Source organism: Drosophila ananassae, chromosome 3R (assembly GCF_017639315.1).
Source record: "Drosophila ananassae strain 14024-0371.13 chromosome 3R, ASM1763931v2, whole genome shotgun sequence".
NCBI classification, from domain to species: domain Eukaryota; kingdom Metazoa; phylum Arthropoda; class Insecta; order Diptera; family Drosophilidae; genus Drosophila; species Drosophila ananassae.
Window position 1 is genome coordinate 10,753,401 of NC_057930.1, and position 26,835 is coordinate 10,780,235.

General features: G+C 42.9%; 12 protein-coding genes and 1 non-coding gene across 18 annotated transcripts; 7 read left to right on the forward strand and 6 right to left on the reverse strand.

Moving 5' to 3' along the window:
• Positions 1-47: 47 nt before the first annotated feature.
• Positions 48-1,263, reverse strand: LOC6503972 (zinc finger protein 629). Of its 2 annotated transcripts, XM_044716327.1 has the most exons (3): positions 1,191-1,263; positions 695-1,134; positions 48-640 (listed from the first exon to the last, which is right to left on the reverse strand). In XM_044716327.1, coding segments are annotated over exons 1-3 (885 nt in total). In that variant the 5' UTR covers positions 1,193-1,263; the 3' UTR covers positions 48-197. The 2 variants fall into 2 exon arrangements, with proteins under 2 accessions (XP_044572262.1, XP_001965213.2); XM_001965177.4 differs by having other exon boundaries at positions 49-1,134; positions 1,191-1,262.
• Positions 1,264-1,596: 333 nt separating this feature from the next.
• On the reverse strand, positions 1,597-3,102 carry LOC6503983 (zinc finger protein 501). Its single transcript, XM_014904925.3, has 2 exons — positions 3,012-3,102; positions 1,597-2,953 (listed from the first exon to the last, which is right to left on the reverse strand). The coding sequence occupies exons 1-2, from the start codon at positions 3,014-3,016 to the stop codon at positions 1,762-1,764; spliced, it is 1,197 nt and encodes a 398-aa protein (XP_014760411.1). The 5' UTR covers positions 3,017-3,102; the 3' UTR covers positions 1,597-1,761.
• A 220-nt stretch (positions 3,103-3,322) lies between these two features.
• Positions 3,323-5,152, reverse strand: LOC6503961. Its single transcript, XM_001965179.4, has 3 exons — positions 4,674-5,152; positions 4,448-4,616; positions 3,323-4,391 (listed from the first exon to the last, which is right to left on the reverse strand). Exons 1-3 carry the CDS (start codon positions 5,045-5,047, stop codon positions 3,660-3,662), a joined length of 1,275 nt encoding a protein of 424 aa, XP_001965215.1. The 5' UTR covers positions 5,048-5,152; the 3' UTR covers positions 3,323-3,659.
• A 2,321-nt stretch (positions 5,153-7,473) lies between these two features.
• LOC6506625 lies at positions 7,474-8,879 on the forward strand. Its single transcript, XM_001965181.4, has 2 exons — positions 7,474-7,838; positions 7,897-8,879. Exons 1-2 carry the CDS (start codon positions 7,511-7,513, stop codon positions 8,643-8,645), a joined length of 1,077 nt encoding a protein of 358 aa, XP_001965217.1. The 5' UTR covers positions 7,474-7,510; the 3' UTR covers positions 8,646-8,879.
• On the reverse strand, positions 8,658-10,962 carry LOC6503939. Its single transcript, XM_001965182.4, has 3 exons — positions 10,664-10,962; positions 10,244-10,443; positions 8,658-10,184 (listed from the first exon to the last, which is right to left on the reverse strand). The coding sequence occupies exons 2-3, from the start codon at positions 10,397-10,399 to the stop codon at positions 8,877-8,879; spliced, it is 1,464 nt and encodes a 487-aa protein (XP_001965218.1). The 5' UTR covers positions 10,400-10,443; positions 10,664-10,962; the 3' UTR covers positions 8,658-8,876.
• A 26-nt stretch (positions 10,963-10,988) lies between these two features.
• Positions 10,989-11,697, forward strand: LOC6506636 (50S ribosomal protein L27). The gene is made up of 3 exons (XM_001965183.4): positions 10,989-11,152; positions 11,203-11,366; positions 11,431-11,697. Exons 1-3 carry the CDS (start codon positions 11,089-11,091, stop codon positions 11,632-11,634), a joined length of 432 nt encoding a protein of 143 aa, XP_001965219.1. The 5' UTR covers positions 10,989-11,088; the 3' UTR covers positions 11,635-11,697.
• A 405-nt stretch (positions 11,698-12,102) lies between these two features.
• LOC6506647 (60S ribosomal protein L27a) lies at positions 12,103-13,273 on the forward strand. The gene is made up of 4 exons (XM_001965184.4): positions 12,103-12,188; positions 12,466-12,783; positions 12,982-13,116; positions 13,183-13,273. Exons 1-3 carry the CDS (start codon positions 12,186-12,188, stop codon positions 13,108-13,110), a joined length of 450 nt encoding a protein of 149 aa, XP_001965220.1. The 5' UTR covers positions 12,103-12,185; the 3' UTR covers positions 13,111-13,116; positions 13,183-13,273.
• Positions 13,274-13,483: 210 nt separating this feature from the next.
• Positions 13,484-15,111, forward strand: LOC6506658 (probable pseudouridine-5'-phosphatase). Of its 4 annotated transcripts, none has more exons than XM_001965185.4 (4): positions 13,484-13,620; positions 13,807-13,910; positions 14,220-14,438; positions 14,567-15,111. In XM_001965185.4, the coding sequence occupies exons 2-4, from the start codon at positions 13,847-13,849 to the stop codon at positions 14,977-14,979; spliced, it is 696 nt and encodes a 231-aa protein (XP_001965221.2). In that variant the 5' UTR covers positions 13,484-13,620; positions 13,807-13,846; the 3' UTR covers positions 14,980-15,111. The 4 variants fall into 4 exon arrangements, with proteins under 4 accessions (XP_001965221.2, XP_014760574.1, XP_044572468.1 ...); XM_014905088.2 differs by lacking the exon at positions 14,220-14,438 and adding an exon at positions 13,964-14,182 and having other exon boundaries at positions 13,485-13,620; XM_044716533.1 differs by having other exon boundaries at positions 13,531-13,624.
• LOC6503928 (NADH dehydrogenase [ubiquinone] 1 alpha subcomplex subunit 2) lies at positions 15,097-15,669 on the reverse strand. The gene is made up of 3 exons (XM_001965186.4): positions 15,491-15,669; positions 15,324-15,430; positions 15,097-15,261 (listed from the first exon to the last, which is right to left on the reverse strand). The coding sequence occupies exons 1-3, from the start codon at positions 15,586-15,588 to the stop codon at positions 15,179-15,181; spliced, it is 288 nt and encodes a 95-aa protein (XP_001965222.1). The 5' UTR covers positions 15,589-15,669; the 3' UTR covers positions 15,097-15,178.
• Positions 15,670-16,000: 331 nt separating this feature from the next.
• Positions 16,001-17,259, forward strand: LOC6506669 (tRNA selenocysteine 1-associated protein 1). The gene is made up of 2 exons (XM_001965187.4): positions 16,001-16,140; positions 16,202-17,259. Exons 1-2 carry the CDS (start codon positions 16,105-16,107, stop codon positions 17,183-17,185), a joined length of 1,020 nt encoding a protein of 339 aa, XP_001965223.1. The 5' UTR covers positions 16,001-16,104; the 3' UTR covers positions 17,186-17,259.
• Positions 17,260-17,381: 122 nt separating this feature from the next.
• Positions 17,382-21,312, forward strand: LOC6506679 (PHD finger protein 14). 2 transcript variants are annotated; one of them, XM_032455009.2, is made up of 2 exons: positions 17,382-19,697; positions 19,828-20,215. In XM_032455009.2, exons 1-2 carry the CDS (start codon positions 17,510-17,512, stop codon positions 19,977-19,979), a joined length of 2,340 nt encoding a protein of 779 aa, XP_032310900.1. In that variant the 5' UTR covers positions 17,382-17,509; the 3' UTR covers positions 19,980-20,215. The 2 variants fall into 2 exon arrangements, with proteins under 2 accessions (XP_032310900.1, XP_001965224.1); XM_001965188.4 differs by lacking the exon at positions 19,828-20,215 and adding an exon at positions 20,247-21,312 and having other exon boundaries at positions 17,385-19,697.
• A 460-nt stretch (positions 21,313-21,772) lies between these two features.
• Positions 21,773-23,710, forward strand: LOC6506690 (solute carrier family 17 member 9). Its single transcript, XM_001965189.4, has 3 exons — positions 21,773-22,063; positions 22,129-22,516; positions 22,579-23,710. The coding sequence occupies exons 1-3, from the start codon at positions 21,996-21,998 to the stop codon at positions 23,440-23,442; spliced, it is 1,320 nt and encodes a 439-aa protein (XP_001965225.1). The 5' UTR covers positions 21,773-21,995; the 3' UTR covers positions 23,443-23,710.
• A 64-nt stretch (positions 23,711-23,774) lies between these two features.
• On the reverse strand, positions 23,775-25,447 carry LOC26515029. Its single transcript, XR_006507507.1, has 3 exons — positions 25,296-25,447; positions 24,331-25,237; positions 23,775-24,280 (listed from the first exon to the last, which is right to left on the reverse strand). It is a non-coding gene; the product is annotated as an uncharacterized LOC26515029 (transcript).
• Positions 25,448-26,835: the final 1,388 nt, after the last annotated feature.

Here is a 26,835-nt window from a genome sequence, read left to right on the forward strand (position 1 = left end):
CAATTTAAGGCTACTAACAGACTAATAACATTTATGTTTCTAAATTAAACACTTTTTGTTTGGTTAACATAATTAAATTCATTTCATAACTCTTATACAATTATCGCTTAAATTATGCCATATACATAATTAACATTAACATCTTAATACAAACTTTAAGTCTTAAACTTAAAGTTCTTAAGTAATAATCTTAAGTATTATTTATTTTTGACCCCATGAGTACGTATATGCCTCTTTAGATCCGTTTCTCTACTGTATGTTTTTGAGCAATCAGGACATTCGAATCGTTTATCGGTCGTGTGGGTCAGACCATGAAAGTTTCGGTGTGATTTCTGTCGAAAGGATTTGGGACATTGGGGACACTTGTAAGGACGCTCATCCGTATGGATGCGAATGTGGATTTGTAAATCTCCATTTCGGGTAAAGGCCTTTAAGCACTCAGTACACTTATACGGCCGTTCTCCGGTGTGAATGCGAATATGTCGTTCCAGATCTGTAGCAAGGATAAATGTCTTTAGGCATTGCGGACATTTATGTGGCCGGTCGCCCGTGTGCGAATACATGTGTCTTCGAAGTGATGTTTTGCTTCCAAATCTCTTTGAACAATAGGAGCAATTGAACCCTTTACCTACATTATTTTCTAATAAAAACTCTTCCTTAACAATGCAATCCATAGAGGATGTTTCTGACGTACTTAATTCCTCAATGGCTTTTTCGTCTTCCAGGAAGGAGTCTTCGAGTGGCTCGTTTACTATTTTCAAACCATCAGGAATAGACAGGTTGTTGGGCTTTGCCCAATCGTGGTCGCTGTCTTGCCTAATTGTACTGCTTGATTCTCCTTCCTCGGAGCCTAATAACTTAGGCGTTTTACACTCCTCATTGTCCTTCTCAATCCACTCGTAATACAACTTTTGGTTTCTCTTATATTTCCTTTGAAATCCAAAGGCTATCCGTGCTTCTTTTAAGCAGGGTGGACAAATGCTTTCAGGGAATAAATCTCCTTGTTTAGCTGGCAGACCAGTGCAATGAGTTATCATGGCTGCGATTGAGATCCCTGACACTGGAAATTTACTAAATATATTGACCATGTCTTTGGACTTTCCCAAACAAACACGACATACTTTTTTCGCTGACCTAAAATGGTTCAAGTTAGTTAAAAGAAACTTATTATAATTATGTATTTTACTTACATGTTTACACTTTTTGAATCCAGCGAATTTTTGAAAATAGTATTTTATTTTTTTCCCTGAATCAGCTGTTATTGTTTATATACCAGTGGGATGTACATTGGCCACCCTGTACGTAATTGAGCTGTTAGACGCAATTTTTTGTTTTCACCAAATGTTTAAAATCCATATGATGAATATAAATTATATTGACAGTTCTTAGATAATCTTAATATAATATAATAATAAATTGTATAATCTAATCCTAAATTTGACCATGCTCCAATATATATTTGTTTTAACACGGAACACCCGGTGCACTGTTAAATCCAATCTCTGTTATCATTTGTCAGTTATCTTTTTTCTAAATATATTTTAAAATTATTATTGTTGAATTTTTTATCCAATATTTTATCCAAACATTTAAACATTTAATAATAAATTTGTTCAGTATATTTAACATCATACAGTAATATTTTTAATTACAATATTCCAAATAATGAACATATCTACTCATCATGTTTAAGTAAATGTTTCTACTACAATCGTATATTTATGAATGATTTTAAATTTTCTCAGTAATTGATCATAATAATTATTTTTTCGTAGTAGTTTCTTCATGGGTTTTCTTGTGTTTACGGAAAGATTTTGAAATCGCAAAGGACATCGAACAGACGGAACATTTAAAAGGTTTTTCACCCGTGTGTGTTCGAAGATGGCCCTTGAGAGTGCTGCTTTGCGCAAAGGCCTTGGAGCAGAAGGAACACTTGTAAGGTCGCTCCCCTGTATGAGTGCGAACGTGCTCCTCATAACCAGATTTTCTTTCAAACGTCTTCGGACAATGCGGACACTTAAACTGCCCGCTTTTTTTGTGAACGATATCGTGTTCTTTAAGGTGTTGTTTCAGAGGAAAGGCTTTAGGGCACTCCGTACATTGGAAGGGTCGCTCTCCGGTGTGGACGCGGAGGTGATCGCGCAGATGAGATTTCCTTGCAAAGAACTTGGAACAGTGATGACACTGATGAGGTCGAATGCCATCGTGGATGCGCATATGCCGAAGAAGGTCTGATCCTTTTTTAAACGATTTCTCGCACCTGGAGCATTTATACGGTTGTTCGCCGGTATGGGTACGAATGTGTGATACAAGCGTGGGTTGTTGAGTGAAAGATTTTGAGCAATGAGTGCACTGATAGGGCTTCTCGCCGGTGTGAATCCGAACATGGATCTGGAGAACCGATTCACATACAAAAGCTTTCGAGCAGAACGAACATTTGAAATCTCGTTTCCCCGAATGGACACGTTGGTGAATCTTAAGCGATGATTTCGCTGTGAATGTCCTCGGACACAAACGACATTGATGATATTTTTTAATCCCAGAGTCAATATCTTGTTTCGTTGACAAGTTTCTTTTCAGCTTGATGGCCGGCTCCTCATTGGTCTCCATATCTTCACTTCTGGAGTTGTCCCATTCAGTTCCATCGTCGGATATATCCCAATCCTCCTCCTCCAGCAGATCGCACAGTGCTTCCTCGATGCCCTCATCTCTGACTTGGCAGTAGAATTGGTGGCTTCTTTTGACGATTTTTCTGGTTTCGAATACATCCTGCACATCCTGCCAACAAGTTGGGCATATAGTCTCTGGAAAGGAATCCCCTTTCATTACTTTGGTTTCGGTACATTCAGCGATCATCTCCCCCACAGATGTTTCCGAATCTCGCTTCCATCTGAAGATGTTCAGCAATCTTCCTGTGTTTCCCAGGCAGATCCGGCATATTTTCTCAGTTTTCCTAAAAATATACAATCAGCTCATTCTGTCCCGAAGTTCTTATTAAATTTTTTACTTACGACATCGATATTAAGTGTCAATTATAGTTTGTTTATTTTAACTCATTGGCGTTGCGTTCATAGTTTACAGACCAAGAAAGTGTCACCGGGTGATCGGAGATGCTGTGCTGTTAAGCGCATTTTAACATATGTTATCTCAAACATTTTTGAAAAACTTTTTAAAAAAACATGTATTTTGAAAAGGAAATCTAATTTAAAAAAAGGATTTTTTTTTAAATCTCAAACAAGAAATCAAAAATCAAATTTTAGATTCTCTAAAGAAACTTTTATTTGAAAAAATTTTATCTTATGAGCAATAAACATTTTTAAAGTATTGCATATCGTGTCTAGCCTTGTCAAAACTTTATTAGGCATTCTCTATATCTTATCATAATCAAAACATCAAAAATATAACAATTCTGCTATCTTGGTGGTGTAAAATAAAACAGTTGATAACCATTTAATTTTCTGTTCTGATAGCAACTCTCCTCTAATCTAATATGCCTTCCAAAACGAGTTTAATTAAAGTAGCCCCTACATGGAAATAGTCAACATGCTTGCAGACATATAAACATATGAAATACCTAGTCGGGCAGCATTTCGGGAAGACGACCGGAATTTGATCACAAAGGTTAGCGAACTCTAACCCCAATTGGTGTATCTATGTATCTAGTAGTCACCAAAGACGCCCAGGGAATCCGCTCGCTTCAGGGCCCACTTCTGGTAATCGTTGAGGAACTTTTGGGCGAAGATGGCATCCATCTTGCGCTGCTTAAAGGCCTCATCCTGCATATTTTCAATACTATTATCCTGGGCCAGTTCCTTGGGCATTGTGATCATTGGCAGGAAGGCAAACAACCCAAACAATCCGTAGGTTTCCCGGCTGCGGAGCTCATATTGCAAGTCTTCATAGGTGGGAATGTCCTCAAAGCGGGCGTATTCCAAGGCGTCCTTGAAAGCAGCATAATACACTTTAATCAGTTCCTCCCTTCGCTCCTGGACAAGCTCAAACTTCAGGCTAGTGTTGAGGAAGAAGTTCAAGTCGCACGCTGGACTTCCATAGAAGCTCAGTTGGAAATCGACGAAGATGGCCCGCGTGGGGTCTTCCGGCTTGGAAGCGTTCTCATACGCGTACATGAAGTTGTTCGTCCACATGTCACCATGGTTCAGAACAACATACCGATCTCCGGGCTTCGGCTTAGCAGCATCCACGCACACCCGCCGGAAGTTATCCATAAGCCGCTGCAGGTTGGCACTAATCTTCTCGAAGCCGGCCCAGCTGGCAGAGCACTTGATGAGGCCCTTGAGAAAACCACCAAACATATGCTCGAAGGTGTCACTCTTCATCAGAATATCCTCGCTCAGCATGCCGCGGGTATATTGTTTCACGATGGCAGGGTCCTGTGAATAATGTTCTATTATAAAAACTGGAGAGAATCGGGTGGTGCTGTTGTTACCTTCTTAGCCAACACCATCGAAGTGGCGTGGAACTTGCCCAGTTGTTGCAGAATCAGAGAGGCATGGTTCCAGTCCAGGCCAGCTTCCCGAGAAGCCACTTTGAAGCCCTCCACTTTCAGGTCACTAAACACAATAGTTTGCACCGGAGCCTTCACCGAATGATAGTACCTGGCAGATGGTTTACGTTAAGATTATGATTTTCCGGAATATCGCCTTCATACATACTCGGCTCCGAACTTGTCATTACGGCTCAGAATGTCCAGGCGTGGGAGGACATCCGTGTAGGTCTGTTTCTCCTTGATGAACACACTGACGTCCTCCAGGAACTGGGTGGCCTCTGTGATGGGAATGGTCTTCACGATCAGCGAGAGCTGCTCCTCTACTGGCGACTCCTTGCCATCTACCCACTTGGCAAATTTGACCTGGACACGGTAGATGGCCGAGCAGTAGTTGTCCCCAGGATTGCTGCCCCACTCAAAGTTGATCTCCTTCAGGGTCACCTTAGTTTCCCGCAGTCCCTCCTCCAGGGTGTCCGTGAAAAACTTTTCATTGAGGTACTCCGGCACGGAGATCTTCTGTACGTTCTTTATGACCACCATTTCGAAAAAAAATACGTATATAACCACGTAATCACAAAAATAGTAACGCTTCTCGAAGCGATCCAAACGCGCTCGTCTTTGGGGCTAGACTGCTGGGGGAGACTGAGATCGCGGTGCTTTATATTATTTGCCTACGATTTTGTTCGTTTCGGGGACTATTTCGAGCTCTCCAAATGAATGTGGTGTCATCGTGAAAATCGCACTGTGGGACGGGGTTGCCCGCCATTGTTTGCTTAAAATATAGTTTTTTCTTCAGTGCCATAAAACAATTATCTTAAATGTAAACAAAATGGGTTTTATTAAAACCAAACATAATTTATGTCTATCACAATATTCGTGACTTAAAATGGTGCCATTGAAGTCAAACATTATTTAATATAAATGTTTTTAGAAAATGAAAAGTTTTTCAAAATCCTAAAGGGTTAAAAATGTTAGAAATTTTCGAACTTTGAGACTCAGAAATAGACTAAACTATATTTCAAAAGATTTTTGAGTTGAGTTTTATCTTAGTTCTAAACTGTTTTGATTGAAAAGATATAAATTTAAGTTTCTAAAATATAAAACATAAAGTAAATAAGACTTAATTTGTAATTTATGATTGTAAGCTATGCGTGACCCACTGTACTATCTTAATAGATTACTGGGTTGGAGCTTCCTACGAGGAAACGTGTGTAGTCTCTGGGTGCCTTTTTGCAAAGTCATTTGACTCTTAATAAAAAACAAAACGCGATTCAGCGAGATTTGAAAACACACTAGTTTTTAGGTTGATAGAGGTGTAATTAATTGGTGGTTTTTGCGTGTATGGCTTGTTTGTAGTCCGAGCTCATCACCTCTCGGGGCCCACGTCATTGGAACTCTCTCGAGGGGCTTGATTGTTGATATGCGAGTAGCCGCGGCAGTCGGACAGGCGGTGCTCCAGCGCTGGAACACCGCCTTTCCAGGGGGGCTAATATTTGTTTTTCGTATTATCAACCTAGTGATATGTACTAAGACTTAGCTCGTGTGCCTTGTGTAGAATAATAATATAGTTTACACTAGTAGTTCTCACGCCAGTACTTTGATGGCGGAAGAAAAATTGTCAAGAGAAAATCTTAATTAACTATTCTGTGTATGAATCAAGCAAATAAGTTCTATTTTCAGAAGCTGATGACTTTTAAATTAAAACGTTGAATAATAAATTAAATGTGTTTACGTTTTTAATTCTAAGAATTTAGAAATTTCAGATATACTCTTAAGAGAAGAATGTTATCCATCAAAAATGTTCTTCAATCTGATTTTGAATCAAAATCTTTAATTAATATAATATTTAATTTTTCTGTATTCTTCATATTCTTCGTAATATAATTCGTTATATACACCAATTATTTAATAAAAAACAAACAAAGTAACAATGAGTATTATCTAGTAACTGAATTCCTGAGGGAATTCCATAACATCCTATCACTTAATTGTTGTTATCCATGTGTTTTCATATGAATCCGCAGAGACTGTTTGGAGGAAACAGACTTCTGGCACTGCGAGCACTGGAATGGCTTTTCTTTGGTGTGTGTTCGGATATGACTCTGCAGCGTGGACTGGGCGGCAAAGGCCTTAAAGCAGTCAGGACATTTGTAGGGACGAATGTGGATCTTGAGGAGCTTCTGCCATCGAAAAGAGGACGAACATTCGGTGCATTTATAAGGGCGAGAGCCGGAATGACCCAGCATATGGTCTCGTAGTGAACTGGAATAGGGAAACGACTGGGAGCACTCGGAGCACTGATATGGTCGTTCACCCGTATGGATGCGGGAATGTTGTTTTAGAGTGGCATTGTCCTTGAAGGAGGAGTGGCAGGACTCGCACTTATAGGGTCGTTCATCAGAATGTAGACGAATGTGCTTGAGTAAGTTTCCCCTCAACTTGCATCTTTTTGGGCAATGGGGACATTGAAAAGCATCCTTGAAGTTTTGGTTATCCGGTTTTCTGAGATTTTCAGACATCTTTGCACTGTCAAATCCGAATTGTTTTGCTTGGCAATAAAACTGGTGACTTCTTTTTAAGGTTTGTACTGTTTCAAATGCATTCTGCGCCTCCTCCAGGCATGGCATACATATAATATTAGGATACGAATCTTCTTCAGCAATAGGAAAATCATTGACAGTTAAGAATTTTTGAAATGGAAGTTTTCAGATCCTGTTTGCTGTCAAATATTTCTTCCATGGAGTCATTGCTTTTCAAGCTAACTCGACAAATTGCTTCCATTAACCTAAAATGCGAAACTTTAACTTTTTAACTTTAACTTTTTGAAATTAAATCATTTTTATAAACTACCTTTTTGAACTTTCGTGAAACAATCAAATATTTTGTCTGACCGGTACGATTGGCTGTTACGATTGTTTACTGTTAACAGACTGTTAATAACAATAGTACCCTAGGCACCCTGTAGCGCCCACAATCTGATAAGCGCAGCTGATCATTGCAGCGATGTCTTCTCAACCAGTCCCTTCTGCAGAGAATGCCGTTCTTCGGGACAAAATTCGAGGATATGCTGCAGAACATCGTAAAGAAGGTCGAACTCAGGCCAAAGATTCTTTGCGTTTGGGTCTGGGGCAGATAAAAGATGAGTTTGCCGCACAGGATAATCTGAGTGAGAAAGATGTGCACGGCTTGGCTTCCAGGATCAAGCGTCGGAAGCACGCTACCTCCGAGGATCTGTTTCGTCTAGCCTTGGCGTTCTTGCAGGGTATAGAAAACATAAACGCCTTCGCAGCGATTCCTGGTGCTCTTCAGGTTCTGATCAAGGAACTAACAGGTAGTTACCACTTCCATTTCCTTTTTTTTTTTATACTGACCGCGATTTGTGCTTACAGGATCGGACATCCAGAAACAGATTGATTCCGCCGAGTGCCTCTGTAACTTATCACTGGGCGAGGGCCATGTTGCTGAGAAGATTTCCAGCTTGGCTGGCAGCTACATGGTCACATACCTAGACGGGAAGGAGGGCCGACTTAAACGAAGCTGCCTGTGGACTTTGGCGAACATACTGGCCACCAGTGAGAAAGCTGCCCAGCAACTTTTACAAATGCAGCTAGTTCCAAAGCTGTGGAAGCTGTACGCAGGCGAGGGAGCTTCAGCAGGATTTCAGGAAGACGCCGGCATCTGTCTGCATTTAATATCCACTCATGCAGCACATCATGTTAGTGGCGAGGACCGAGAGTACATAGCCTATCACTTGTTTTCAATGAGACCTGAGGATCCGGGCAGCGAGTACCTTATGTACATAATCCACCAACTGGAGATTGTTGAGTTGCACCATGGCCTAGAGACTCAGCAGGCCGAGTGTTTGGTCAACTTCTTTGTCGCTAGCCTCGGCTCACAAGCCGAGAGCCTGCCAGTTTCCTACGGGGTGCGAGTTGTAGCCAACCTTATGGCCTTTAACAACCCAGCACTGATCGGAGTCCTGGCCGATGACAACATATTTGTGCCTGCTTTAAACAAGCTTTTTGCCCTGCGAGATCCCCGCCTCAACATGGACCTGATGCGAATGCTCAGAAATTATCTGAATTTGAATCTCCTGGACTCCAACCTGGTGTTAGATCGCTTGCAGGTGTACGCCTAAGCTCGTTTTGAGTTGAAGTCTTTTGTATCTCTTTATTTATCGAATAACCTATGAAATATGAATTCGAGCCCACGGCCGGATGTATATGAGAATGTTTGAGTATGTAGTTTTACATATAGAATGGAACGAAATACGAAAAAATAAATAAGTTACGCTTACAAATACAATTGGTTAAAATGGGGCTGCAATCGAGTTGCTAAGATAAGTCCATTAATAAAATATTTGGAACACTTATATATCATCTTCAAATAGAGCGATTATGCGACGCCTCTGGGCTTCTTTGTCAGGGTTAGATTCTTGGCCACCGTTGTGATGGGTTCCATTATGAACCTCCAGATCAGAGACCGAATCAAATACTAAATTGCACTGCCCGCATCGGGCGGAGAAAACCATAGCCGAGGAGGCGCCCTTTATGGGGGTATCGTGATGAGCACGCTGCAGCTTTTCCAGAAAGTTTGCGCGCTCCTGATCCGTGCCCGTACCCATTCCTAACCCTAGTGTGGAGCCACGTATGGGAATTGGCTTCTTCACAGTTGGCGCATTCTCCGAATTGCGGCTCTCGGATCGTGCAATGGCGTACAGCACGTTGTTCTCGACGGTGATTGGCGTAGTAGTGCCACTAAGGAAGTCGAACAGTGGCTCCTCTGCTGGAATATCTGCTGCTGGAACCACTGGTTCGACTGTCTTCTCACCGTTGGACATCTTCACCTGGTTGAGCTTATCGGCCAGATTCGAGTCAATCGAATGCTCCTGCAGCCAGGTACAGGTCTTGTGCAGGGCAAAGATCATTCGCCGGATGAACTCGTGAGGAGAAACCATTTTCTGCCGCCTGATCTCCAGAAGCTTATTCGCCTCGGCCAAAAACGTAACGAACTGGTACTCGACACAATTGTCCAAATGCGACTGCTGCGACTCCTCAAACATGAACCGCTTGGAGCACGCCGGGCACTTTCGCTCCTTCCACATGGGCTCCGGTATATTGACCTTTATGTCGCGCAACTGGTCCTGCTCCATGGGATCGTCCTCCTCGAAATTGGTCTCGCTGTAGTTGTAGCAGTTTTTGTGTTTCCGCTGCAGCGATGCTTCCTCGTTGTCATTGTCCTCGCTGGAACTGGCCGCTGCGAATTCCTCCTCATCGTCCGGAATGTTTCTGGCATTTCGTTGCTGCTGCTTCTCGAACAGTACGTTGAGATACTGGATCCGCTGCTCGCAGCTGCTGTCCAATTGTGGAGCCGTTTGATTCAATAGCTGTTTGTGCACTTTGTCCTTGGAAGCGTCCAGCTTTCCGCTGCTGTTTTTCAGAAGTAAGTTATGTACAGGTCGTTGCTCCACATAGCGCAGGTCAGCTGGAGTGAATAGCGCATTTTCCTTGTCGGCCTTCCGAGCGTCCGAGATATTGGCAGTCTTCTCTTGGTGCAGCTCGGCCAGCTTCAGACTGAGAGCGTTTCGGATGCACTGCTCCCGGAAAGTCACGGCGTGCTTCAGATACGAGATGCACGGCGCACAAATGTAGCGAGGAAAGCCGTCGTCGGTCGAGTTCTGCGGTTAATGAAGTTTAAAATATGCACATATATTTTTCGTTCAATGCAAAGGCTCACCTTTAGTCCCGTCGTCTCCTCAATCAAAATGTTAATCGGCTTCTGCCAATTAAGAAATTCGTTTGTGGAACCGTGCAAGTAGGTGGGGATTTTGGCAAATATCTCATAGTCCGCGGGGCTGCTGCAGATGCGGCAAATGTTCCCCCACATCGTCATACTAATGGTAAACTTTAAACTAGTTAGTCTTTGTCGAACACACTCTGGAATTAAGCAAAGAAATAATAAATATTTAATTATAAATGCCACCAAAAAAATATTACTAGATACAATGTGTACAATACAAAGATACATTCTCTAGATACATTAGTGTACATAAGATACTGAAAAACGAAACAATCTTGTGGTCAAGACCTTTTTAAATAAATTCAAACATACTTTTAACGAAACTATATACATTTTATTTAATTTAAACCTACGAACCGGTGTTTTTCTGTGAGTTATTTTGAGATCCGCAATTTTTCGGGGAGTACTTTAGTGAATTTTCGATGGTTTGGAAAAAGAAATTTAATACTACTAACACGGTAATTTATTTGGTATTGAAATGAGACAAAAATATATTTTTTTAACTACACAACAGTCACTAATTCAAAGGATTCTTTGAAGAGTCAGGAAAAGAAATAAACAAAAATCAGCTGAATCCACATCTTAAACACCGAAATCAATAAAATCCACACAGTCCACAGAGAAATGGCAATGCTCCTTTCAGCGCTGGCAATGCCTCATTTTAGTAAACAAAGCTGAATAAGTGTTGCTCTACACGCAAAAAGAGGAAAATAATCGTGTTTTAAGTTGGGCCACACTGGAAATTGCATAAACAAACCTCGTTATTTGAAGATTCCACAAAAATGTCGTTCAACATAATGCAAAAGCTGACACTGCAGTGTCTAAAGGCCGACCAGCCCCTAATAAGTAAGCGTTTCTGTCATAAGTCATCAAAAAATGACCAAACCCCTTTGCAGCCACCATCCGCAATGCCAGCAAGAAAACCGGCGGTAGCACCCGCAACAAAAAGGGACATGCCCGTCCAAAACACCGTGGATGGCGCGTTCAGGACGGACACTACGTCTCCGAGGGCACTCTCCTGGCCACCCAGCTGACAACGCGGTTCCACCCGGGTCTCAATGTATGTTGCGCTGCTATAAACATATTTTATTCCTTATGATCGGTTCTAATCCATTCATTCGCAGGTGGGCTTTGGCCGCAACGGAACTCTGTTTGCCATGGAGCACGGCAAGGTCTATGTGACCTGCGAACCCATCGAACCCAACTGGGACCACAGTTGGGTGCAGAAGAACTATGCCGGTCGTCACGACCAGACCATCTACAAGAAGTTTTTCAATGTGGTACCCGAAAAGCAGCACCAGCGTTTTCGATTAGTGGAGGAAATTTAGTTTGTTGAAAATGCATTTTTGTATATTATAGACCCAATAAAATCGTTTTCTTTTAACAATGTATATATGATTGCAAAAATATTAATTTTACAGAACATATTAACCCTATAGTTCCAAAGACCGCTCATAGGTGGAATGTTATTATATTTAATTTATTTATAACAAAAAATAAAAGTCTCACATATTATACGATTTTTTCTTAATTAAAAGCTCAAACCAATTTTAAAAGGAAATATGTTAAGTTTTAAAAGTAAAATATAAGTTTCTAAAAAGATGGGTTAAAAATATTATCATAAATTAATATATAACGAATTAAGCATACATCAAATCATTATATTTAAGACCGGACTATTATTTTTTTAAAGAACATTCTAAATATTTGCCAAAAAACTTACATATTTTAAAATATAGTATCGATATACGATATTTTAGTTCTATAAATGTTGCGATATAAATAGATTTATTTTTTTGAAAAAATATCGATACATCGCATTTTGACAGCTCGTAGTGCAGCCAACTTCACTCGTTTCCTTCTTTTGAAAACGCTGAAGATGGTGAGTAGACGTTGGAAATTGTCGTGCAGTTAAAAAGCGAATTTGGGTCGAGGCAATGTCGCCTGGTGGAAGCCAAACTTAGCTAACTGCGCTGCTGTGTGCCTGCGTAATGGGTGCAATAATAAAGTGAGAAGAACGGCTTAGCAACTGCGGCTGCGGCACGTCAACATAACCTCCACGTTTGCTGGAGACCGCCGCCGCCACCGCTGTGCAGTCGCACGTGTGCCAAGAAAAGGATAAAAGTGACTAAAAACACCCATTCGTTTCTATTTTGCAGTCGAACATTAAGAGGAAGAAGACGAGGAAGTTGCGTGGTCATGTGAGCCACGGCCATGGTCGTATTGGCAAGCACCGCAAGCATCCTGGAGGTCGCGGTAACGCTGGTGGCATGCACCATCACCGCATCAACTTCGACAAATACCATCCTGGTTACTTCGGCAAAGTTGGTATGAGGAACTTCCACTTGCGCCGCCAGCACAAGTTCAGGCCCGAGATCAACCTGGACAAGCTCTGGTCTCTGGTCGGAGCCGAGAAGTTCGCTGAGCTCGAGAAGGAGAAGAGCACTAAGGCTCCCGTCATCGACTTGGTGAAATTCGTAAGTTTCAAGCATCAATTATCAGAAAATGCTAAGGTGCAGCTGCTGTTTTGAACATGAAGATAATCCCAAAGGCGATGGGCGGACTGAATCCTATGTAGAGAACAGCCTTTCAGATCAAAGCCAGCAACGCTTCGTAGCTGATTTCGTTTCTCACATCATAGAGCCCCATACTAATTACTTTTTCTTCCTCCGTAGGGCTACTACAAGCTGCTGGGCCGTGGTCACCTGCCCGCCCGCCCCGTCATTGTGAAGGCCAAGTACTTCTCCAAGAAGGCCGAGGACAAGATCAAGAAGGCCGGTGGTGTGTGCTTGCTGAGCGCCTAAGTTAAGGTGGGTTTTTTATAAAAAAGACATCTCTACGTTTCATACTAATTGAGATTTATACATTTTTTTCAGATTCCTCTTCTTCAACAAAAAAAAAAACAAACTGAGTACATTCGACCATCTAAAATGTATTTGTTTTTAAATAAATTTAAAAAGAAACTAATTTGTTGCTATTGTAATTAGTGTTTATTTCGTCATATCTTTCCTAAGGAATAAATAATAAGATTTTAATGCAGTCCAGCTTAAAAACTACAAGGAATTAACTGCGGACGGGTTTTCTGCTTTATCGGATCGAACATCAGTTTTTATTTAAATTATAGAATTAAAAGATGTTGGCTTCGTTTTTTTTAGTGTTGAAGCAATTTAATAACAGTGTGACCAGTCACGTCCGCGTGAGATATTCCCTTTAATTTCTAAATGGTCACACTAGACGCCAAAAATATTAAAAGCTCACACACCGCAAAGCAGCGGAAAAGTACTTAGTATTACAACCAGGAAGCACTGATAACAGTAGGTCAAGGACATACATACTTATCTTTGGGATGACTTTGGGCCTCGATGCCACCTTGGGTCAAGGGCATCAGTCAATAATTCGTTAAAAAGGACGAACAGGATGCAACGAGTGGCCTCTGGCCACTGGGAGGGGTGTAATAGGCTGGTGGTATGATGAAATTAATTAAGGTCTCTATGTTACAGCCGGGACCTTGGCACCTGTTACATAAGTAGAAGCGACGCCATGGCTAACAAAGTATTGCGAAAAGTGACGCACTGCATCTTCGATATGGATGGCCTGCTGCTGGGTGAGTAATTGCCTTCGCTGTCATCTCGCTTTCATTAATCCCATGTCGAATAGACACCGAGAGCCTTTACACGGAGGCTATGCAAACGATACTCGATCCATTTGGGAAGACCTTCACGTTCGATGTGAAAGAGCAACTGATGGGCCTGCAAACGGAGCCAGTGGCCAAGTTCATGGTTAAGCAGTACGATCTGCCTATTCCCTGGGAGGAGTGGGTCAAACAGCAGCACGCCAACACCCGAAAACTCATGCGGAACGCCAAGTTGATGCCAGGTACTAATTCCCATTTCCGCCTTTTTGCACGTTTCAGACACGGAGCGGATATACGAGGAGGTTTATAGGCAAATAGCCGCATCCTTTGGCCGTCCGTTCCCAGAGGTTGTGCGGTTTCAAGTCATGGGCACCACGGAGCAGCGCTCTGCGGAGATAACCATATCCGAGTGCCAGCTGCCCATCACACAATCGGACTTCCTCAAGCGATACACAAAGATGTGCCACGACCGGCTCAACCATGTTCCTCTCCTGGAAGGTTAGCACTACGACCAGAGCACAGGCTTTATCCCTATAAATACTTCCCTCAGAGCACCCCTATCCTATAACTTAATGTCGGTTATTATCTATTTCTGACTCCTATTGTTTCTTTTTTTGTTATTTTAGGAGCTGAACGCCTGCTCCGCCACTTGCATGCAAACAAGGTGCCTTTCGCTCTGGCCACCAGCTCCGGTGCCGACATGGTGGAACTAAAAACCACTGATCACAAGGAACTGTTCAGTCTGTTCAACCATAAAGTTTGTGGCTCTACCGACAAGGAAGTAGCCAACGGAAAGCCGGCCCCTGATATCTTTCTCGTGGCCGCTGGTAGGTTCCAAATTCCAGCAGATGCCAGCAATTGTCTGGTTTTCGAGGATTCGCCAAACGGCGTGACGGCAGCCAACAGCGCGGGAATGCAGGTGGTTATGGTGCCGGACGAGCGACTGTCCCCGGAAAAGAGCTCCCACGCCACCCAGGTGCTGCGCTCTCTCGAGGACTTCAAGCCGGAGCAGTTTGGACTACCCCCTTTCCAAAACTGAGCTTAGTACCTTAAAACTATTGGAGTGTTTTTAAAAGCAAACTATTGGAGCCAGGCGACGCTAATATTGAAAATTCATGTACCTATTGAGAGATAGTAGGAGTAAAGTTACCGGATGTTTGTGCGGATGGTATATTTTTGTCTTTTATTTCGCTTGAATTTCAGTTGCTTTTAAAAAATAAATTTTAAATCGTGGAAAGCTACTTGCCCACCGCTTCCACGTTCTTCTGGATGTCGGGAGCAGCTTGGTTTGTGAGTGGCAACGAAATCTCCTTTCCATTTTCTATGGGTAGTCGGGACAAAATGGGTTTTCGGTTCTGGGAAGTTATTCCATTTCGTACTCACCGTAGCGGGCATACAACCTGGGTTGAATTCCGGAACATTCGCGCACCAGGATTGGAAGATTGGGATTGTCCTTCTTCAGATTTGGATAAAATTTCTGAACGAAATCCCTTGATATATAAGAAATGGATCAAGTAAATTATATAATCCTCGAGGACACATATAGTTACCTTGCGCCCTTAGAGGTATCTCCGGAGGGGTCAAGGACAATTCGCAACTCCTTCAGTTTTGAAGTTAAGTTCACCAAGCGGGGTAAGGAGACTCGCATTTTTTAAATGTTTTGTAGACAAAAAAAAAGTTCAAATAAAAGCCCAACCGTCAGAAAGGTTTGATTTTTTGTTTCAGAATAGAGTTGTCCATTCTATAAGGTTCAGTATTGCAATAGGGTTTTTTTTATTATACCAGAGAAAACCGAAAGATATGAAATTAGTTTTCTATAAAAAATATATGTATTTTTAGATATTTATACATTTTTTTATGTCTTGAAAGTGATATTCAAAATCTTTACCAAAATTACATTCATAAGCCAATTTTAAAACAAGGCTGGTTTGGGCTTTATTTATAAACCTTGTTTTAACAAGGTTTTTAAAAATGATATTTTTTTAAAATTATATCTAACGTTTTTTTAATTTTTAGATTTTATTTTGAATGATTATCGTTTTTTCGATATGATTATCGATATTTTTTGTCAGCAATCAGCTAACCTCCCATCACTAGTTAATTTTAGTAAACACATTTGCCTGATTTTTATTTAAAGAACAAATTTATTCATTTTAAAAGGAATATGGCGTCGGTTCATTGTCAGCTCTGGATGGGTAGTGTAAGTATTTATACTGAAGGAATAGGAATAAGAAATTCAAACTCTACTGTTGCCGTTACAGCTGGAATCCTACATGACGGAGAACTTCATAATTGCCGCTTTCCGAAAAATGGGCGAAGATCCGACCACGGTGCGTCTGATGCGAAATAAGTACACGGGTGAGCCGGCTGGCTACTGCTTTGTGAACTTCATTTCGGACGACCACGCATTAGATGCCATGCACAAGCTGAACGGAAAACCAATCCCCGGCACTAATCCCATCGTGCGCTTTCGTCTCAATTCTGCCAGCAATTCGTACAAGCTGCCGGGAAACGAGCGGGAGTTTAGTGTCTGGGTGGGTGACCTTAGTTCTGACGTGGATGATTACCAGTTGTACAAGGTCTTCTCCAGCAAGTTTACCTCAATTAAGACGGCAAAGGTGATCCTGGACAGTCTTGGATTCTCAAAAGGCTACGGGTTCGTGCGCTTTGGCATCGAAGATGAGCAGAAAACGGCCATGTACGACATGAATGGTTACATCGGGCTGGGCACTAGACCCATCAAAATCTGTAACGCAGTGCCTAAGCCCAAAGCCGAACTGACTGCTGCACTGGGTAATAATGGCACTGGATATGGATATGGTGCGGGCACCAGCGGAACCACTGCATCGACCAGCAGCGGTACGGATTACTCTCAATACTATGACCCCACCAGCACCTACTGGCAGGGCTACAATGCTTGGCAGGGATACTATGAGCAAAGCGGCGGTCCCTCAATTACGGATGCTGCAGCCTACTACCAGCAGGCGATGTCGCAGTCCCACTCCAATCCCCAGACTCTTGCTCAGCACGCCGAGGCCTGGAGTGCTCAGCGCAGTGCTCAGTACGAACAGCAGCAGCAGAACGCTTCCGCCAATGGGGCGGATGAAGAGTACGGTTTAGTTGAGCACAAGTTCACCTTGGATGTAGACAAGATAAACCGTGAGACCATTGATGGTGATCGGCTCTTATACGATGCTCTGGAGAGCTCCAAGTGGTTGCCCATTGAGCAGCTGGAAGTTTTTTAAGGACTAGAATGTAATTATAAATAAGTATCTAGTTAAGTTTTTCCTGCTGGGAAATATAAAATACATAAAAAGCACTTGCCTTTTTAATTTAAAAAAAAGTTTATTCCTAATTAAATCATTAAATAATTATGACTAAATAAAATAAATAAATGTGCAAAATATTGAATTGAAATTCCCATTTCCTGATACCGATATATCGTAAATCGTAATTGGTAGGTATTGCCATCTCTATTTTTTGCCAGACGACTGGTCATATTTTTCCCTCGCTAGAATTGTAAAAAAATCAAAAATAGGTAATTAAGAGCAAAATATTGTTCCTTAAGCATGGCGCCCTTCAAGCGAGTGCGCCAGCCGAAGATCACGACACAGGCTCTCCTCGACTTTGACCTGGGCGAGAGCTCCTCCGACAGCGACTTCTTGCCGGACATAGACAACTGCTCGGAAAAGGACGAAAGCGATGGAGAAGGGGATAGCAGCGATGCCAGTAGCAGTAGCGATTCGGATTCCGGCGAGGACTCTGATGCAGAGAGCGAGGATTCAACACTCCAGCTGCGCCAGCTTCTGGCCGAAAGTGAGGCTGGAGGAGCAGGGCCAGGAGCCGGGTCAGGAAACGATCAGTTGCCCCTCGAAAACGGCACAGGATCCGGTAACGGAATCAATGGGAGAGTCCCTCCAATCCTGTCCAGTGCTCCAGCTAAGCGGATGTGTTGTGTCTGTTTGGGGGAGCGCAGCGACGACGTAAACGAAATTGTGGAGTGTGATGCTTGCGGCGTGTCCGTCCACGAGGGCTGCTACGGCGTAAGCGATAATGTGAGCATATCCAGCACCAACTCCACCTGTTCCACAGAGCCGTGGTTTTGTGAGGCGTGTCGGGCAGGCGTCTCGGAGCCGGACTGTGAGCTGTGTCCCAACAAAGGCGGAATCTACAAGGAGACGGACGTTGGCAAGTGGGTGCATCTGATATGCGCTCTCTATGTTCCGGGCGTAGCTTTCGGCGAGGTGGAGCAACTATCGTCGGTGACTCTGTTTGAGATGCAGTACAGTAAGTGGGGCGCCAAGGTGTGCTCCCTCTGCGACAACTCCCTGTTCGCCCGAACGGGCGTCTGCATTGGCTGTGATGCGGGAATGTGCAAGACGTACTTCCACGTCACTTGCGCGCAGGTGGCAGGATTTCTCATTGAGGCTCATCACGAGGACGACGCCGCCGATCCGTTCTACGCCCACTGCAAAGTGCACTCTGAAAAGGAGATGATCAAGAAGAGGCGACGCAACTACCACACTCTCCGCCTGAACATGCTGCAGCGAGCCAAGGAAAAGGAGCTTGCGACCAGCAACAACGCCAATGAGGAACAACATCCGAATCCTGCCCAGGCGCGCATCCAACGGAAGCTACTGAAAATTCAGCAAAAGTATGCGCATCACAAGGAGCACAAGCCAACTCCCTGGGTGCCAACGCAAAAGATGTCGCGACTGCTCACCACCTCAGCGTCAGCTTGCCGACGCCTACTGGCCAAGGCGGAGATTATGTCGGTGGACGTGCAACACCTTGAGCAACGCGAGGCGCACATCAACGCCTTGACTGATATCCGTAAGAAGTGGCACATTGCTCCCGCGTTCAGTGTCGAGTTTGCCGCATATTACATGGACCGCATTGACCGCATGGAGGACTTTCGGAAACAACAGCGTCAGCTTATCGCTCACAACGCTATCTTGTCCAAGGACCAGGATGTCCTGAGGGCTCAATACGACACGGCCTTGGAGGAGCGGAAGGCCGTGAAAGCCACCAGGGACTCGTTGTTAGCCAGCGTCAAGTCATTGCACACGGCTTTGGCCGAAGTTTCCCCCAACATAGTCCTGCCCAGCGGAGAGCTAATCGCTCACCCACCCAAACCGAGCACACCCACTCCTCCCCAGCGACCCATTTCAGTTCCCACGGCCGCGGCCTTGAAAATGGGTGTCGGCTTCCCGCTGGCCCACCTGGGACCGCCGGGCAGCAAGCCGGATGCCTCGCGCATGCTTAGCACCCAGGTTAAGCAGGGCAAGCAAAGCACCTCTGTGGAGGCGACACCGTCGACGGCTTGTGGCATCTGCAAGCGGAGCAATGACCAACACCTGCTGGTCAAGTGTGATACGTGTAAGTTGCACTATCATCTGGGTTGTTTGAATCCGCCGTTGACACGGCCTCCCAAAAAGTCCAAGCAGTATGGTTGGCAGTGCTCCGAGTGCTGTGACAAGTCAGACGGCTCGGATGCCCCCACGGAGATCTCCTCAGGACCGAGAAAGTCCCGCACCCGATTCAACAAGGAGGGTCATTTGGTCTATGTGGATCGATATTCGCTGGACGATCTGCCAATAGCATCTGTATCGGCTGGCGTTGTTGTTCCAAAAGAATCTCAGACTAAACGGGCGCTCAACAAATCCCTGCCAGCTTCCGTCCCCGAGGCTATTGAGGACCTGACCAAATCACCCAAGAGGCCCCGGGTTCAATCTCCACGCAAAACACCCATTAACGGTGAGTTAATTGGCGGGATTCCAAGTTTAGTCGGTTGTTTTGAGTATTATTCCTGTATTAATTGAAATGTATTATTTTCTTGTTTGTTTGTGCTTTATTCTGTATCATTTGGTAAAAAACAAAACAAAAGCTTCACACATTGGTTGGATACTCTTACTCTACCCTAGTAGTTGCGCTAAGAAACCCATGCACGGCTTTGGAAATTGTATGTTGCTTATGTTCATAAGGTCATCTGGTCAAGAAGCCCACTTTGTTATGTTTGCTTTGAACTGCACACCCTAAACTATGTAACTAGAAACAAATTATCTATGCCTGTACTTAACAAACTTTATAAAAACTTAAAAATATGTATGCATATGAACAAAAAACACATGGAAACAAAATCAAAGAAAAGTACCTGAAGTTAATCCTAAAAAGAAAAGTAGAAATTCATGTATTTATGTTAGTTGAATGAAAAATGATTTATAATTATATTTTCTTATGTTCTTTGGTTGTTGGGAATTATTAGTTATTTGAAAACCAAACTAACGACCCATTTGTCTTTGTCAGTTCCTGTCAATAATGGTACTCCAACGGCCGAGGCATTGCCCATACCCAGTACTTCAATGCTCTCTGGCTGCGACGACTCCATAGATGACTCCAGTGGCAAGCTGTCCCGAAAAGGCAAGCGCAAGGACAAGCATAAGAGCAAACATAACCTGTCGTCAGACACCGAGAAGCCATCTGGCAAAGAGCATAAGCGGAAACGGAAAAAGCGCTCCCACCTCGACGACTCGTCCTCGCACTTGGACACCACGGCCAACTCCTCGGGCAGTACTATTAAGATTATTTTCAAAGCTCTCCGGTTGCCTGGCGAGGATGCCCCCGAATCGCAATATTTTTATGTCCCGGCCAACGCAGTACGATCCGTTGACGAGGCATCCCGACCTACGTCGGTGGAAACAGTTGAGGATAACACCCAGAGTGCGGAGCAGGCGCTGACGCCAGTGGTTTTTCAATCTGCGTCGCCGACCAAGGCCCGAGAGGTAAAAGAGCCCAAGGAGAGCCCCGTCGCCAGCTCCCCGAAGCGGAAAGTTAGCCCCCGAAAACAAAGTCCCCGAAAGTCACGTGTGGGACGTCCCCGGGTGTCCAACACCAAGCCGAATGTGGAAATAAACTGTTGCGTTTGCAGCGAAACTGGGAAATCGAACCAAGTGGTCACTTGTGACGAGTGCCATAGGCACTACCACTTCGCCTGCCTCGATCCCCCCCTCAAGAAGTCACCCAAGATACGAGGATACTCCTGGCACTGCGCCGACTGTGATCCTACTGACGAGGAGGCGCGACCCAAGAAATAGGTCGATATTATTTTTTACCTTATAAGAATTATACACTTTTGACGATGTATTTGTACGACTTTCCAAATTCATAATTCAGTTATTTAACAATTATTAACTCATAATTATATGATCTTATCCCATTCCGCTTTTTTGGAATGACGGATTACGCAAATTTATGGAAATATTTTGTACATTCTGAGACATCATATTATGTATTGTATTTGGCTGAATAAAAAAACAGTTTACTTGGAATATTTATACAAGAGATCGATTCCGAATAAAAAAATTTAAATACATTTAATTTTATTCCGGGATATTGGTTAATTGCAAAGTTTTTTATATTTAAAAAACATTGAAAAAAAGGTCATAGTTTAGAAATAATTTTAAATTTGATTATTTCAAAATATTTTGCATTTAATATTTATTGGAATAACAAAAAAACTTATCTTTTAAATAAGAACTTTTATTCAAATTTGAAAATTGCGCCTTTTCTTATCAACAGCCACACTATTTTTAGATTAATCCAGGCAGTACTCCCATGTTGGCCGTTTTTTTAGCCTTTTTATTCGACGACATTAAGAGGGGCATGGCAATTACAAAAACCGCTGATCTATACATATATCTCATATAACAAAAACCTCAACGGATCTTGGTCAACAAAACATACAAATTAATATGCCTAAAGTTTTGAAAAATATTCAAATTATAGGGAGTTTTAGCTCCGTTTCATCAGATAGTAGTAGTTAGCAGTTTTTATGTAGATAGCTGTGGCAACACTGACTCCAGCGCCTGCTCCAAAAATGGCCACGTAAAAACATAATTCCATTCTAACGTTTCGACATCCGCAAATACGGGGCGTTTTGGAGCCAATCCGCATGAAAGTAAACAAACAAGAATAGAGTATGCCACAGAGGCAAGCCACGCAGAAGTTGGAGTTGAAATGTGCGACGTGAGCCAGTCCGAATAGAACGGTGTCAACATGGATGAGAAGTTAAAGTATTCGCTGCTGCGAGGCGAGCTGGTGGACACCCAGAGCATCTGGACCAGGTGGGCATCAGTAACATTATTAACTCCTTGCAGCACTTACCCAAGCCGTCATTGTTTTGTTGCAGGCACGAGAAACGAGTATGGTTCATCACCTTGATTACTGGCACTTGCATGCTGTATTCCACCCGGACCACCATGCCGCTGTTGGTTCCCGCAGTGGCATCGGCTCAGAAGTGGAGTAAGACCGACTCCGGAACCGTGCTGAGCTCTTTCTTTTGGGGCTATACTCTCACCCAGGTGGTGGGAGGCTACTTCAGTGACCGATTCGGCGGACAAAGAGTTATCCTCTGGGCGGCCATCGGCTGGTCGCTCATCACATTCCTGATGCCGACTATTATCTGGACTGCAGGCTCCATTAAAACCTATGCTATTCCGTTCATAGTGGCAATTCGGATTCTAAACGGCGCCTTTCAGGGAGTTCACTTTCCAAGCATGATTAGTCTGACCAGCCAGGTGAGTGGGATTTCCAATTAAAGGAACTATAGTTTCTAATTATTATTTATTATCATTTTCAGAACCTCTGCCCCAACGAACGCAGCAGCTTCTTCGCCTTGTTAACCGCTGGCTCCGCGTTAGGCACTTTGCTAACTGGCATCATGGGATCATTCCTGCTGGACTACTTTGGATGGTCGTATGTGTTCCGGGTGATCGGACTGATGGGTATTGCTTGGGCATTGGTATTGCGCTACTATGCTATGGCGGGCGAAAGAAATCGTATCATTCAAATCGGTACGCCCTCTCGCCTCTGTGCGAATAAGAGTTTGGCGGAAACGCCGGCTGTTCCCTGGCTGCGCTACTTCAGTCGATTGTCGTTCTGGGCCTGCGTTCTAACGCACGCCTGCGAGATGAACTGCTTCTTTGTGCTACTTTCATGGCTGCCAACATACTTTCATGATGGATTTCCGCACGCCAAAGGCTGGGTGGTGAACATGATTCCCTGGTTGGCCCTCCCGCCGTGTACCCTCTTCGCCAAGCACCTCACCACGCAACTGCTTGCACGCGAGTGGCACACGACGACGGTGCGCAAGTTTATCCAAAGTTGCTGCTTCGCCGCCCAGAACCTGGCACTGTTTGTGATGAGCCGCACGTCGGACTTTCACACAGCACTCATTTGCATGACCATTATTATCGGCGGCACGGGCTTCCACAATAATGCCGTCACAGTGAACCCCCAAGATCTAGCCCCGCTCCACTCTGGAAGCGTTTTCGGCTTGATGAACACGGTCGGAGCCATACCCGGCTTCCTGGGAGTCTATCTGGCTGGTCACATCCTGGAGCTGACCCAGAGCTGGCCAATGGTGTTTAGCGCGGCGGCGGGTATAAACCTAGTGGGCTGGATCATATTCATGGCCTTTGGTTCAGCTGAAGCCATTGTTTGAAATTCTCCTGGACATCTTCCCCAACCGGAAGAAAGCTATTTATTGATGTGTACGTGTATATTAGGGTGGGTCGGTGCGCACTGATGCAACGACTAAATATTATTTTTCCCAACATCTATAGATCCGCCAACAAGCCTCTGCATCAAAAGCAATCCATCCACGCACTCTATGTAATTGTATATATTAAGGAACATTAGTTCTAAGTAGCGAAATCCTATTGCTCCTAGCGTGATAAATAAATGTTTAACCTTTCAAGATATGTAACTTACAGGATATATTTTATTGATAGAATATAATATTATCTTGTCTATTTGAATGAAAAGTCAGAGTAATTATATTTTATTTTTTTAATTTTATTCAAAATAATTTTATAAGAATACAGTACTCCCAAGCTTCTAATAGCGGACTAGGACTTCGTAGTTCTTGATCGATATTTCCTTTCCCGCATATGGAATATAAAGGCATCCATGTGATTGATGAATCTTGCCTACGACCAGGCTGTTCTTGTGTTTTGCACGACCGATGTACAGGGTTTCTCCGCTTGAGCCTTTTCCACTGCTCACTGCCTTGGCCGGCACGTGACCATAATTATCGGCGACCCAGTGATATCCTTCACCCACAAGGACGTCATAGTTAGACTTTATGTGCTCCTTACCATAGTAGGATACAAAGGCCGCCCCTCTGCTTGGACTAACTTTTGCAGCTATTAGGCTACCCTTATGGTAAGCACGTCCAACGTACAGAGGAGAGCCGTCCCAATCGTATCCGCCATAGACCGCCTTTAACGGTAAGGCTGACTGTGATGTGGTGTGGATCCAGACGTCGACATCAGGGGAGACTACAAAGTAACATTAAATATCAGAAGTTCCTTTTTAAAAGTTCTATTACCTGCTCCGAATGCAATTCCACCAAAACAAGCTAAGAGAATCAGTATTTTGACTAACATTTTAAAAATATTCTTCAATGAGCTTTGATTTTTTCTAAAGGTGCAAGTGCTTTTCAATTAAAAATATATCAATATGACTACCGCACTTCGATGCGCTTCTTTTTATACCCAAGTCCAAGTTTTTATAACGCAAAATGTTGAAGAAGGCACTTGGGATAGATAAGTTTGATTTATTTTAGATTACTACTGGCTGTGTTTACATTTTAATTCATATTATGTGTGAAGTTGATTCGCAGTATTATATTTGATATATGATTTTATTTAATTTCATCGTTGAATCGGTAACTGAAGAGAAAACTAAATAATCCCTTAATTAATAGACGCTATAGAGAAGCTTAGAGTTTAAAGAGATAGAACTAAGAACTTTTAATTCAATTAAAAAAATCAATTAAAAATACAGTCCTACTCAGTTGTGGACTAGGACTTCGTACTCGTTTAATTTTATTTCCTTGTCCTCGAAAGGGACATAAATGCATCCATGGGATTGATGAATCCTTCCTATGAGCAGGCTGTCCTTGTATTTACTCCGTCCTATAAACATGGTTTCTCCGTATTTGTTTGCTCCAGTGCCCACTGCATTGGCTGGCAGGTGACCATAATGATCGGGAACCCAGCAATATCCTTCACCCACAAGGACCTCATAGTTGGATATTCTGTGCTCCTCTCCGTTGTTGGCCACGTAGGCGAATCCTTTGATTGGACTAACTTTCGCCGGCAGTAGACCGCCCTCGTGATGGGCTCGCCCAACAAAAAGGGGAGAGTGGTCCGCCTCGTAACCACCAAATACTGACTTCAATGGTAAGGCTGAATGAGCTGTCGATTGGATCCAATCCTCACCACTATTGGAGACTGACAAAATAATATCCAATTCGAAATTAGTTTTTTTTAAAGCTAAAGGAACTTGTACCTGCTGCTTTTCCAACGAAACTGGCCACTAAAATTAGTAATTTGGCCAGCATTTCATTAATTATTTTGCAAAATAAACTGAGATTTTAGCTGAGATACGAGATTAATGTAAAAAGAACCTTACTGCTAGGGTTTTCCAGGCAGAGTAGTAGTAGTACCGCAAAGTAGTCACCTGCACCAGTTTGTAGGCTTAAGATAGATAAGTTTTCTTTATCATACCCTTGCAGGAGAGTATTAAAATTTTGGTTTAAACTTTAAAGTTCGAAATTAATAATATTCTTAAAAAAGTTTGCCCAAATATATCCCATATTTGCGTTATAGTATATCCGATCAGATATATATCTTATAAAAAAGACCACCAAGTAACCACAAGGGTATATTAGAATCGGCTCCATACGAACTTATCTTTCGCTGTTTATGTTTCCGTCTACTATTTATTAAGATTGTACCAGTTATTGCACTATTTATTTTAAAAATATTTATTGTATGTTGCTTTTTTTATATGGAAATTAAAGAGAATACTGGGTTATCTCTTTAGAATATAGACTTTGGCGGGAGTATAAACCTAAATCATATTCTGAATCATATTATTGGTTTTGGTTCAGGCATTGAATCTCTCTTGAACTTTTGCCCAATAGGAAAAAAAGCTTTTTATACCCTTGCAGAGGGTATTATTATTTTGGTGAAAATTGTGCAACGCAGTGAAGGAGACATCTCCGACCCTATAAAGTATATATATTCTTGATCAGGATCACCTCCCGAGTCGATATGAGCATGTCCGTCTGTCCGTCTGTCCGTCGGTCCGTCTGTCCGTCTGTCTGTTTCTACGCAAACTAGTCTCTCAGTTTTAAAGCTATCGAGTTGAAACTTTGCACACACCCTTCTTTCTGTTGCAGGCAGCAGGTGTTGGAGGGTTGAGACTTTCCACACATGTTATATTTGACCAAAATATCTTCTGTCCAAAATTTCATAAGGATCGGCCGACTATATCCTATAGCTGTCATAGAACGATCGAAATTGGCATAACTTTGTTGTTTTTTAAGTTAGAAAGATGGGATTTGGTACAGATTCTATTTTGGGAAAAAAAATTTGATTTGTCGAATTTCATAAGGATCGGCCGACTATATCCTATAGCTGCCGTATAACTGATTGATCGGAAATGCTATAACTTCGTTGTTTTTCAAGTTAGAAGGATGGGAGTTTCAATGGATTCCTCTTTTGGCAAAATAATTCGATTTGCCAAATTTCATAAGGATCGGCCAACTATATACGATCCGCTATATATCTAATTATATAAGATTCGTGGAGCCACCTAGCGGACTGCGACTCAACTGCAAGGGTATATAAACTTCGGCACCGCCCGGCTCCGCCCGAAGTTAGCTTTCCTTTCTTGTTATATATGCATTTAAGATACTTAGGAACATTAATTCTAAGTAGTAACATCCAATTGCTCCTAGCGTGATAAATAAATGTTTCACCTTTCAAGCTAAAGAATCTAAAGAAAGAAAGAACTTAAGAATCTATTTTATTTATATATTATT

Bases quoted from the DNA above. Each gene is read 5' to 3' on its own strand.
- LOC6506625 (XM_001965181.4), top strand. From the start codon at position 7,511: ATGTCTTCTCAACCAGTCCCTTCTGCAGAGAATGCCGTTCTTCGGGAC. The intron at 7,839-7,896 runs GTAGTTACCACT...TTGTGCTTACAG, and splicing joins TCTGATCAAGGAACTAACAG to GATCGGACATCCAGAAACAG.
- LOC6503928 (XM_001965186.4), bottom strand. From the start codon at position 15,588: ATGCGAGTCTCCTTACCCCGCTTGGTGAACTTAACTTCAAAACTGAAG. The intron at 15,431-15,490 runs GTAACTATATGT...TTATATATCAAG, and splicing joins GATACCTCTAAGGGCGCAAG to GGATTTCGTTCAGAAATTTT. The intron at 15,262-15,323 runs GTGAGTACGAAA...GACTACCCATAG, and splicing joins CAGGTTGTATGCCCGCTACG to AAAATGGAAAGGAGATTTCG.
- LOC6506636 (XM_001965183.4), top strand. From the start codon at position 11,089: ATGTCGTTCAACATAATGCAAAAGCTGACACTGCAGTGTCTAAAGGCC. The intron at 11,153-11,202 runs GTAAGCGTTTCT...ACCCCTTTGCAG, and splicing joins GGCCGACCAGCCCCTAATAA to CCACCATCCGCAATGCCAGC. The intron at 11,367-11,430 runs GTATGTTGCGCT...ATTCATTCGCAG, and splicing joins GGTTCCACCCGGGTCTCAAT to GTGGGCTTTGGCCGCAACGG.
- LOC6506669 (XM_001965187.4), top strand. From the start codon at position 16,105: ATGGCGTCGGTTCATTGTCAGCTCTGGATGGGTAGT. The intron at 16,141-16,201 runs GTAAGTATTTAT...TTGCCGTTACAG, and splicing joins GTCAGCTCTGGATGGGTAGT to CTGGAATCCTACATGACGGA.
- LOC6506647 (XM_001965184.4), top strand. The intron at 12,784-12,981 runs GTAAGTTTCAAG...CTTCCTCCGTAG, and splicing joins TCATCGACTTGGTGAAATTC to GGCTACTACAAGCTGCTGGG.
- LOC6503939 (XM_001965182.4), bottom strand. From the start codon at position 10,399: ATGACGATGTGGGGGAACATTTGCCGCATCTGCAGCAGCCCCGCGGAC. The intron at 10,185-10,243 runs GTGAGCCTTTGC...CATTAACCGCAG, and splicing joins AGGAGACGACGGGACTAAAG to AACTCGACCGACGACGGCTT.
- LOC6506690 (XM_001965189.4), top strand. From the start codon at position 21,996: ATGGATGAGAAGTTAAAGTATTCGCTGCTGCGAGGCGAGCTGGTGGAC. The intron at 22,064-22,128 runs GTGGGCATCAGT...GTTTTGTTGCAG, and splicing joins ACCCAGAGCATCTGGACCAG to GCACGAGAAACGAGTATGGT. The intron at 22,517-22,578 runs GTGAGTGGGATT...TATCATTTTCAG, and splicing joins TGATTAGTCTGACCAGCCAG to AACCTCTGCCCCAACGAACG.
- LOC6506679 (XM_001965188.4), top strand. From the start codon at position 17,510: ATGGCGCCCTTCAAGCGAGTGCGCCAGCCGAAGATCACGACACAGGCT. The intron at 19,698-20,246 runs GTGAGTTAATTG...TGTCTTTGTCAG, and splicing joins ACGCAAAACACCCATTAACG to TTCCTGTCAATAATGGTACT.
- LOC6506658 (XM_001965185.4), top strand. From the start codon at position 13,847: ATGGCTAACAAAGTATTGCGAAAAGTGACGCACTGCATCTTCGATATG. The intron at 13,911-14,219 runs GTGAGTAATTGC...TGCACGTTTCAG, and splicing joins TATGGATGGCCTGCTGCTGG to ACACGGAGCGGATATACGAG. The intron at 14,439-14,566 runs GTTAGCACTACG...TTGTTATTTTAG, and splicing joins CCATGTTCCTCTCCTGGAAG to GAGCTGAACGCCTGCTCCGC.
- LOC6503961 (XM_001965179.4), bottom strand. From the start codon at position 5,047: ATGGTGGTCATAAAGAACGTACAGAAGATCTCCGTGCCGGAGTACCTC. The intron at 4,617-4,673 runs GTATGTATGAAG...ACCATCTGCCAG, and splicing joins AATGACAAGTTCGGAGCCGA to GTACTATCATTCGGTGAAGG. The intron at 4,392-4,447 runs GTAACAACAGCA...CATTATTCACAG, and splicing joins CGATGGTGTTGGCTAAGAAG to GACCCTGCCATCGTGAAACA.